We start from the raw sequence: 11,316 nt of genomic DNA, 5'->3' as shown, positions 1-11,316 counted from the left end.
GTGACAGACTACAAAGTAAGAGAGCATAACTACAACACTGAGATTAAAAATAGGTATGAACTGGCAGCGAACTGCAAATTGCTTGGGCATTAGCCGACGTACACTTTATAGACACAGACAACATCTCGATGTTCAGCCACTGACATACACCAGAATGTCAAATCATGCTCTCAACAGAGCTGTAAGGAATATTTTGGAATGCACGCCTAATGCAGGAGAAAGATATGTTCATGGAAGCCTTAGAGCACGCAATATTCGAGTTCAACATTGGCATATCAGACAGAGCCTTCATGAAGTTGATCCTATTGGGCGAGCATTTAGACGACGGCATGCAATTCGGCGAAGAGTTTACAATGTTCAAGCTCCAAACCAAATATGGTAGGCTTTTTATATATTATAAGTAATTTAATGAGTAGCAAATGCTGTTGGCAGGGGGTTATAAGTAAAATAATAATATTACTTTTGTAATAAGTAATACATTTTTTGGAGTAACAAACCCAACAGAGTGGGGGTTCAATCTTCAGCTGGCTGGTAGGAGCAGTGGCAGCTGGCAGTAATGATTCTGGCAGGTCACGTGACCTGTCCACTTTAGCAAGTGTCAGCAATCGTTGATTTTTGCGTTCCTCCCTCTCTTGCTTTGGTGAATTACATTCATATATTATTATGCATCTGTTAATATGATTATGATTTTTTTTTTTTTTTTACATCATTTGTGGTTTTAGGTAATTTTATCCTAATTAAAACTTCAATTAAAATCCTAATTGAATCCAGCCAGCCGCTGTTGAGCTGCGAGTATAACGCGTTGCCTATCACTCTCGCTGCAAGGTAATTTGTTTCAATTTTATGAATATACTTTATTGAATCTATTATTTTGTATGATTGACGTTTTAGGGGGGTTTATCCCAAATAAGGCAGTCGTTGGCAGAGTGGTATAACAGCGGGTGGCTGGCCAGTCGGGATCACGGGCATTTGACTGTTTTAATTAGGATAAAATTACCTAAAACACAAATCATGTAAAATAACAACCATATCAACAGATGCACAATAATGTATGAATGTAATTCGTCAGAGCTAGAGGAACGCAGAACACAAAATATATAGTTGCTGAAACATGCCAAAGTCCCGTGACCTGCCAGAATCATTACTGCCAGCTGTCACTGCTCCTACCAGCCAGATGAACCCCTACTGATGACCATGTTGCACCTTCTGCCCAATTAAGAGTCGCTATTTCTGTTATGTTTCAGGGTGCATTCAAAATTACAATAAGGGCTGATATCAGTGCCCTAGATAAACACCATGTAATGTTTGAACAATTTAGTTGTAATAGTTAAAAGTTGTAAGTTAGTCATAACACTGCATTTTTGACCTAGTTTGTTAAATATTTTGAGGGGAAGGATGTCACCAATCCTGAACAATGCCACTACGGATTTTCAGTGAGCACTCTGGCAAAAGCCAGGCCTGCATGGGTTAAGTAGAACACATTCATAAAAACATTTCAAACTGTTTACATTAAGTTTAATTGTTCTTTTTATGCTACTTTTATTCTGGGGGAAAAAAATAATAAATATGATATTTATTAATAAATCTGAATTATCTGCTATATGGACACACTCTGCCAGCACTGCATGAAACACAATCAGAAAATTATTTATGAATCATACTGCCTTGCTTTAGGTATGAACTGGCAGCGAACTGCAAATTGCTTGGGCATTAGCCGACGTACACTTTATAGACACAGACAACGTCTCGATGTTCAGCCACTGACATACACCAGAATGTCAAATCATGCTCTTAACAGAGCTATGAAATAAATATGAAAGCATTATTTATTTATTTTTCTATAGATATTGCAATATATCGGTATTGTTAAATTTTTTCTGGCCACGATAATCGTGTAGTGAAAATTTGGATATCGTGACAGCACTATACTATGTTAATTTTTTTGGAACTGCAATATATGGAAGATTGTTTCCACCACTTTCTCTCATAATTCTCTTTTTTTTCTCAGAATTGCTAGATATCAACTTGAAATTTTAAGAAAAAAAAAAATCTTTTTTTTCTCTCAGAAAAAAACAAAAAATAGGGTCACAATTACCTTTTACGTTTTTTTTCCCCTATGGTGAAAACAAGCTTCCACAGAATTTTCATTTTTGGGTGAACTATTTAAATAATTATACTTTGGTGTTTTGCATAATATTATAGCTTTAATATAATAAAAGCATTATCTTTGTGTTTTTCCATTATCAACAGGCACATTGATGGAAACCATAAGCTTGTGAGGTGGAGAATGGTGTTCCATGGCTGTGTCGATGGTTACAGCCGAACAATAATCTATCTTGAATGTCTTGACAACAATAGAGCTACCAGTGTTCTGTCTCTGTTTCGTGTTGGTGTGCAAACTTTTGGATTACCATCTAGAGTACGTTGTGACCATGGAATGGAGAATATTGAGGCTGCACGCTTCATGCTTGAAAGAAGAGGACTAAATAGAGGAAGCATCATAACAGGCCGCAGTGTCCATAATCAAAGAATTGAAAGACTGTAGGCAGAACTGAACAGAGTCGTCACATTCCATTTTTGTAACTTATTCACATTCATGGAGAATGAGGGGATTTTAGATTCACTTAATGAACTTCACATTTTCTGCTTGCATTTTGTGTACTTGCCAAGAATTCAGAGAGCAGCTGCAGAATTCAGGGAACAATGAAACTATCATGGTCTTTCTACGCAAGGAGGACAAACTCCTCTCCAGCTATGGCAGAGTGGTGTAATTCACTATGCAGGCACAGGGAACGCTGCAATAGCTGGCGTTTTTGAGGCACCACATGACAATGAATTTGATGAACATGGCTGTCAAATCGATTTGCAGACCTCAAACAGTGGTAATTCCACCAAATTATGTTTTTATCAATGAAACAACTCACCGTGCACTTGAGGAGTTGTTTGACCCACTGTCCGAGGATGGTAACAACGGTATCGATTTGTTTTTATGTGTATGTAACTTCCTTCAAGATCGAATCTGCAGACAATGATTGTAATTTGTCACGTTGTTTACATTTCATATTTTTTCTAATAAATCAAAAGACAGGAAATCCATTCACTAAGTATTTAGTGACTTTATTGTTGTAAAAACTCTATAGCTTATGCATTTAAATCATTAAATGTGTATAAAGTCTGAAAATACAGAACCCTGTCAAATGCTCAATTAATCAAACATTACATTAGAAAAATTAAAACATTAAACATTAATACATTAGAACATAAAAATATATTAAAACCATCATGCCAACAACTACTACTGCAGGTAAAACCAGTGAAGACACTGTTTTGGATCAAGTGCCCTAGAATAAGCTCATTTTACAAATTATTGGCAAGACCTTAAAATAACTTGTTAACTACTGCACTAAATTGATGCAACATGAACAAAGAATAAACAGTATCACAATACTTACAATTTTCATTTCATTTCATTTTTTTACATTAGAGATTGTATTAACAATTCACAATGAATTGTGAAATAACATGAACTGAAATAACATGAACAGTGGTATTTTGATTAACATTACCAAAATGAATTCTCTTAAAAAAATGTTAGGTAATGATACCTAAAACTTGTGGTAATGAACAAACTCTTAAAGGCTTGAAAAGGTAACTAGATTAATATTGCAGTTTTTTTTAAGTGAAGCAAGGTACATGCAGTCATAATAGATCACTTATGCATCATGGGATCCTTTAAAGGAAAAGTTCACCAAAAAATGAAAATTGTAATTTACTCAGCCACATGTCATTCCAAACCTTGTATGACTGACTTTCCTCCATAGAACACAAAACAATATACTGAATTGACTTTCCTTACATGGACAAAAACACTCAGTATATCTTCTGTGTTCCATGAAGGAAAGTCAGCCATACTGGTTTGGAATGACATGAGGCTGAGTGAATGATGACTGTGGCAAGCAGGGCAGGGCCGAGAGCCATGTAAACGGAGCAATGCCGGTGGCGAGATTGCTAATGAGCATCACCTGCTTGCCACACCATCCTCGAGTGTCTCACAGAGGAGCTCTGGTTGAATAAAAGGAAGAATGACGACAGTGAAGGATGAGAGGGGACCAGACCTGGACTTTACATTGTGTTTTGTTTGTTTGTGTGACAGTTGTCTGTGAGGGGCTGCCGCTTTACTTTCATTTTGTTTTTGTTTATTTTATGATTATGGAATTACGTTGAATGTTAAACGGTTCCTGCCTCCTTCTTCCTTGAGCCTTAACTTTACAACATTGGTGCTAAAACCCGGAAGGAAAGAGGCAGAAACCGGCAAACTTTCAATGTAACTTCACGGACGACAGACACACAAACATAAAGCACAATGTAAAGTCCAGGCCTGGTCCTCTCTCATCCTTCATTATTGTCACTCCTGCTTTTATCCAACTGGAGCTCCTCTGTGAGACACTCAAGGCTGGTGTGCCACACAGGTGACGCTAACTAGCAATAACACCACCGGTCTACCTCCGCTCCATCGGCTCTCGGCCTCTCCCTGCTTGCCACAATAACAGTTTTCATTTTTGGGTGAATTATTCCTTTTAATACAACTTGTAATTGAGAAGGGTGCCTATTCCATGCCAAAACAATGTGTGTTGGCAAATGCAAAGTCCATGGAACTTTTGAATTCCCCGTACTTTGTGTGCAAAGGCAACTTAAGGCAATTAATGCAAGTGTTTGCCATTGGAAACCTTGATATCACTGCTGACTCAGAATCTTCCTTATGCAAGAATTCGATTGTAGGCTGTGGTGAGAAGCCAACTGGTGGAACACAACTTGCACCAGTTGCAAAAGCCAAAATCTTCTCCAATTTTGCTGGCCCTTCTTCATCTGTAAGGACAATAACAGGCAAAAATTACAAAGCTTGACATCTGAGAGTTTAACATGTGCATTACCCACAATTACAGCGCTGCACAGTAACATACGTCTCTAGGTTACGTATGTAACCATGGTTGGGGCTGTAAATACGGGATGAGTACGGTTTCTCCCACGATCTTGTCACCTCAGCATGGAGATCGGGGAAAAACGGAAAGCCCCGTCGTGAAGGCTGTGATCTGGATTTCAGAAAACGCTCATCTAATTACTTTTAGGACGAGTGTCCTGTTTCTCGGCTGGCCAAACGATATTTTTTGCACGAATCACACCCCATAATCGAGTCACACCTCATACGCGAGGGACTGTGGTGGCGAGTCCACAGTCTCCTCTGTCTCGACACTCATCACATCCTGGGCCCCGCGATCCCCACGACAACAGTCTACGCCGTGCCTCGGCAACAGCGGGACCGCTGGCAGCGGGATCGCGAGCCTGGCCGCTCTCATCAAACACAGCCAGGCGAGAGCGGAGCATACGCAGCGAGAGTAACTCGCAGTGATGACAATCAGCCCCCTCGAAAGCTGACCGTGCATGCTCAGCTCCTAACAAACAACACACAGATCATGTGTATCCCCCGCTGCCAGATAGCGTGGCAAGGGAGGCACACAACGTCTGTAATGCCGTTTGCTCGCCATAGATATTAGTTTAGACTTTGACATATTCTTTTGAATGCTTGTGGACTGACAGACAACAGTAAATAAGACTGACACATACACAGAGCGCTACTGAAGAGCAGAAGCTAACTTGCGCTCTGCCGGATGCGCTTTTATACTTCCTGGCGCTCACGTCACCCCGCTCGTGACGTCTCGCTGCTCCATTGGACTGATTTTACACGTGCTTCAGAACGCGGTCACGCAGGGGCGTTCCCAAAGCGAATCTCGACGCAGCTCGAGTTCCTGAAGGGGAACACTATATTGCCAATAGTATTGGGACACCCTCATTTATTAGTTTAAGTATTTGCTATTGACTGAGTGGTATTTGAGGCTAAGCGTACCCTATAATGCATCATGTTTGGGAACTCACGTGCCCAAAAATTGCAGGATGAGGCAAGTGTGTTAAATCTAACTCTGCTGGACATTGGTCCTGCAGGACTCCCCTGCTTTAAAAAGTCTTGTGGGTTTGGAATGACATGAGGGAGAGTAAATTAAGCCACAATTTTAATTTTCTGTTAACTAACCCATTAATAAATATTGTATTATAATCAATAAATATATTTATAACCCACCTTCCATGTCCTGAATATAATCTCGCCAAAAGGGAACAACGACCTCTTCTTGCACCCCCTTATTGTTACCCTTTTGTGACAGGCGAATCTCAAAAAGCCCTTCAAGTACATCTGCAGTTAGAGGAGCTGGCTCATGACATAAAATGGGGCGAAAGCTGGTCGGATGACGCTGAATTGCATCCAAGACACCCAATGTCTTCATTCCATCTCTGAATCTATATAGGGAAGACCGACACACAGAAAAAATTGTCACTATCATAACAATAGCAATACAATAATATAATATTTTGTATATGTAACTTAAAATTAATATGTAACTTAAAATAATCATTTTATTCATTGCAAAAAATTTACCGTCAATACAGACGCTGCATATCTATAGTGTTTGGCTGCATAATGCATTCATTGCATCCGACACGTTTTAACACTGTCACGCCTCCAACTCAGTTCAGTTAAGAAAATTTAGAGTTTCCCAGTCGTAATAACGACTTAGTGGTGGCGTTCATGTGCATTCAACTTCGTAAACACGATCTATCCGAAATTACTTGAACGCACCATAAGAATAGGATTCCGGTTAGACTGACTGGTCAGCCTAAACTCATCTTAAGAATGACAGATGCAAGTCCTGCACAGTGGCCAGAGGGATTCTGAGCCATTTCTCTTGCAGAACAGTAGCCAGAACAGTGATCACATGTGCCATCAAAACACTCCAAACACTGTTTTAACACTGACTTTTGACCCGCTTTGGAGGTTAGCAATGAGTTGGTTAGACAGTAGTTTCTCCCAACCACTAGTATATGGAAATAATTTCTACTATACCTCCTGATCACACTGCAAGAAAAGTGATGTTCTTTTTCAGTAGTTCTGTCTCGTTTTCCAGTGCAAATATCTAAATGGATCTTAAAGGGTTAGTTCACCCAAAAATGAAAATTTTGTCATTAATTACTCACCCTCATGTCATTCCAAACCCGTAAGACCTTCATTCATCTTCAGAACTCAAGTTAAGATATTACTCATGAGTGTAAGTAATGACAGAATTGTAATTTTTGTGTGAACTATCCCTTTAAATCGAGATACATTTACTTAAGAAGCAAAACGACGTAAGAACTCTTGTGAAATAAATGATAAACTCTTTGTTCTCAGCTAAAGAAAAAACAAGGAAAATATGCTTCAAATTGAACACTAAACAGGTTACCTTTCAAATGCTCTCTGGACCCTGTGGACAATCTGGAACATTAAGATGTCATGTACAAGAAGATCACGGTCTTCAACGCTTTTCAGAGGCCTGACACATCCAGCAGTCAGCAAGTAGTCCAACAATGGCTCTGTTGCTTCTAACAGCTCCTTTAAATTTGTGGCATCTTGAATCTAAAAACAAAATAACAATAATAACAACAGCAACAATAATAATAAGAAGAAGAAGAACAAAAACTAAAAATATTAATAATAATAACCTTCTGAAATTATGACAAAGCTCAAAATACCTTTTTGACCTTCTCATTTAAACAAGAATCTGACAGTGTGGGTTTTGCTGACTCCGGGCCATTAACCAAACAGGAGAACAGTACTTGAGATAGAAATCCTGGAGCAGGCCCCCCATGGACTAAACTTACAGCATTTGCTTGTCCCGCAATGTAATAGCGGTTTTTTATCAATAGTAAAAAAGGAAAAAAAAACATACCACAACTATCAAGAGTAAGATTTTGTGATTGCTCATTGCCTTCGAACATTGAACTGTCTTTTAAGGCCTGCATGAGGAGCCTTAAAAACTCCCTGCGTGGTCCCCCTAAGTCCACTGCTTCCTCATGGCTCCCAGTGTCATCCGAGAATTTAACTGAGATTGCATTGGAGGGGTTATAGTTGATTCGGGTAAAACCTCGAATAGCTCCTTCAAGCACTGCTGAGTGGTTTATGTTAAACCTGCAGTGTGAATTGTAGTTTATGTTGGAGGCCAGGTCCAAAAGAATATTCTTAATAGGAACTTCCTCAAAGTTTCTATCAACACAATTTGAAAGAAAAAATAAAGTTAACAATAAATGTTCAACCACAACTCTGAAAAGCACTTGAGCAGGTATGGAACTCTGTAATGCTATGATTTGTAGACAGTGCTCAATGCAATTATACCATGGTCTGTCTGAATACTCCATTCCGACTGGCTGAAAGGTGTGCAATAAAACCATTTTTTTTACACAGTTAGTTTCAAGTCAGTTCAGATCTAATGCTAGATCTGCTGGATGTAATGAGCCATAACTGATTAAAAATAACCGTCAATTTTACCCTTCCGGTCAAATATTGCACGACAAACATCAATAAGTTTCAACTTGTCAATGTTGGCAAATGACCATGGTATAAGCACGATAATCCATGACTAGATGTGCATTAACCAATTTTAATACACTTTGCAGAGGCAACCACCATCCGCTTCACATCAGGCAGTTCTTTAATGCACAGCTAGCTGTGGCTTATCCCTGATTAATATAACTCACAACAGCATAGTTAGTTGATACTTATGATGTACTTACCGATGTGTTTCAATGCTGGCAAGAATTGCCTGGTTAAGATCTTCATCATCTGATGAAAAGTCTGAGAAGGAGGTCATCACTGACAGATAGGCACTGTAATCATCATGGCTTGTTATCTCATAGTTCACTGTATTTGGAGCTGAAGATGTTGAAGCCTGTTCAAGAGAATGCTCTGGTGAAGTGGATGGTGTAGTTGCCCATGAACTGCAAGGCACTGTTGAGTATGAGAGTAATGTAGAAGGTTGTGTAGGAACAGGCTCAGCAATAGGTGGGGAACATAATTCAGTGGTCCTGTGGCAATGTTCTAGAGGTGTGATCTCAGTTACTGTCTCAGAGTCTGTACTGTCATCTTTCCTGTTGTCACCACAAAAGGAGTCACACTACCAAACAACACACACACAATAGACTTGCACTAAGACAGCACATTATAATATAAAATAATTGATCAAGTATTCATTTAAGAGCAAGGCCGTAACCTTGTCTTGAACATGGGGGACCAACTTTCATATAGAAAATGGGAATCTACGTCACGGAGCGTTGCATTCCACCATGTTTTGGAACATGCTCAGAAGCACAGTGTAAACAAACGCAAATTACCACAGAAAAAATGTAGTAAAAAAAAAAACTGTTGTGTGTCTGAGAAGCTGCAAATATTCATTACATAGCATTCAGTCTCCTTCACTAAAGTGGTACTGATATAACTGCTAAAACACTTAAGAAAATTAACCATGGTTTTATTATAGTAAACGTGTTGCAACCATGTTTTTGGTGTAATTATTATCATTCGTATAACAAGAGTGCTGCATAATGGTGGGCAGCAGATCAGTGCAAATATTGGGGGAGGGCAGTTTGGCCATTTGTAATTATTGAGGGGACTTGTCTATTGTGGTTACGGCCCTGTTTAAAAGTATGCCATACCTCTATTTCCTTTGATGGCCTTAGGTACAGGGTCTTTGATTTAAAGACTTTGTGAATCAGTTGTCCACTCAGCTCCTGGCCTTCACACACCTTTGGTGCAACTAAATTGTTTCCACAAGGCATCATGAGCTCTAATCTATGAATAAGCAAAAACTAATTTTTAAAAGAACATTTATCAATTTGATTTCAGTTTATGGAAAAAAAATGGGTCCCAAAACCTTCCAAGGACATTGTCCGGTAGCGATTGTGGTTAAATCACAGATGTTTTAGAAATTACAGCTAAACTAAAATAATTATAGCCTAACTAAACTTTTATGGAAGAATCAACACCCATTTCTTAACAATTAGCAGCAGTACAACTTACTCATTCATTCATTTGTAAATCATGGTCATCATTGTTATTTTTTTCCCATTTTAGTAAGTAAGTGCATTGCATGCCCAAAGATGTGTGAGAAATGAAATGCGTTCTGAAAACATTACATACCTGACATCTGATGGCAAGCAATCTTTGAATGCTTCTTGTAATTTGGACATAGTGGTGCTGTAATCCCATTCTTTTTGAAACTCAAAAGCACTAAGGATGTGTCCTTTCTGATACAACATTCTCTTCGTGGACTGCTTGCATGTCTTGTCCCATGTTGGTGAAGGCAGCAGAATTACATCCTTGTTAAAAGACTGGTAAAATTGTCTTCTAGGCCTTAAAAAGATAAGTGGCAATGAATTCTTATTCTGTTCTCAAGTCTATGATGAGCAGCACTGACGTTTAAAAATGCATACAAGTAAAATCAACTATGCAAAACAGCCAGACTTTGGCAGCACTGTAACACACACACACACACATATATAACCTTTGTAAATAAGCTTTAAACTCACAAATGGTTATATCTTAATGTTAATGCCAATGTCCCAATAGGGTGAGGCAATATTGCGTTGATTTGGGACCAGAGTCAGTCTGCTCAGAGAAGCTGTCAATATCAGCTGTCTATCATGACGTCATACTCCCGTTTTTAAAGCATCACATAACTAACTAAAACCAAATTTATTTAAAAATGAACAATTGTACTTACATCAGTATGATAAAAACTATATAAAATGACAAAAGCATCTTTGGAAAAATATTATTTGAAGTGAAATTTAATTATTTAGTTTGTCTGTATAATCATACATATAAACATATAATCAAGTGTTTAAGGATACTTTAAAGTACTCACCTCTTTTTATTTCTTTTTGATTCATGCCAGGCTCCGAACCTTTGGCGAGTCTGAAAACGCGGTCCCTAGTTGGCTGGACGAAATGCATTTCTGATCTCATCTTCTACGCCTTCGTTATTTGTTGGTGTGAGGGAAGGAATCGTGTTTGGTGATTGTAAAATATTGTTTAAAATATTAATAGCCTCAGACAACTCGTTTCGATTATCTGCCATTGCCAAACGATTTTGTGAGACACGCGCCGGCGCCAAATTAAACGGAAATGTGGACATGGCTTCCGTTTCAAGTGAAATTAGCTCTCATCAACTACTGAAATCTTCTCTCATTTCAGCTGTGTATGAATGATTTTCACTAAGGTTGATCAATGTTTTCACTGGTGTATGTAAGAGGTTTTCAGTAATGCGTATGAATGAATTTCACTAAGGTTTATCAATGTTTTTTATTTCACTAGTGTTTGTAAGAGGTTTTTCGATAATTATGTCATCTCATAGTTAGATGTGACTTTGATGTGATTTACTTTGATACAGATCAGAAC

At 38.5% G+C, this 11,316-nt stretch overlaps 1 protein-coding gene and 1 pseudogene across 1 annotated transcript; one reads left to right on the top strand and one right to left on the bottom strand.

Moving 5' to 3' along the window:
* The first annotated feature begins 42 nt into the window (after positions 1–42).
* LOC107741987 (uncharacterized) lies at positions 43–3,040 on the top strand (annotated as a pseudogene).
* A 510-nt stretch (positions 3,041–3,550) lies between these two features.
* Positions 3,551–10,899, bottom strand: LOC107741986 (G2/M phase-specific E3 ubiquitin-protein ligase-like). The gene is made up of 8 exons (XM_016554822.1): positions 10,785–10,899; positions 10,058–10,270; positions 9,574–9,709; positions 8,656–9,035; positions 7,618–8,128; positions 7,329–7,501; positions 6,134–6,348; positions 3,551–4,866 (listed from the first exon to the last, which is right to left on the bottom strand). Exons 2-8 carry the CDS (start codon positions 10,174–10,176, stop codon positions 4,607–4,609), a joined length of 1,794 nt encoding a protein of 597 aa, XP_016410308.1. The 5' UTR covers positions 10,177–10,270; positions 10,785–10,899; the 3' UTR covers positions 3,551–4,606.
* Between the last annotated feature and the right edge of the window lie 417 nt (positions 10,900–11,316).

Source organism: Sinocyclocheilus rhinocerous, unplaced genomic scaffold, assembly GCF_001515625.1.
Source record: "Sinocyclocheilus rhinocerous isolate Xijiao unplaced genomic scaffold, SAMN03320098_v1.1 scaffold20850, whole genome shotgun sequence".
Lineage (NCBI taxonomy): Eukaryota > Metazoa > Chordata > Actinopteri > Cypriniformes > Cyprinidae > Sinocyclocheilus > Sinocyclocheilus rhinocerous.
This window is presented reverse-complemented; position numbering and strand designations above follow the sequence as displayed.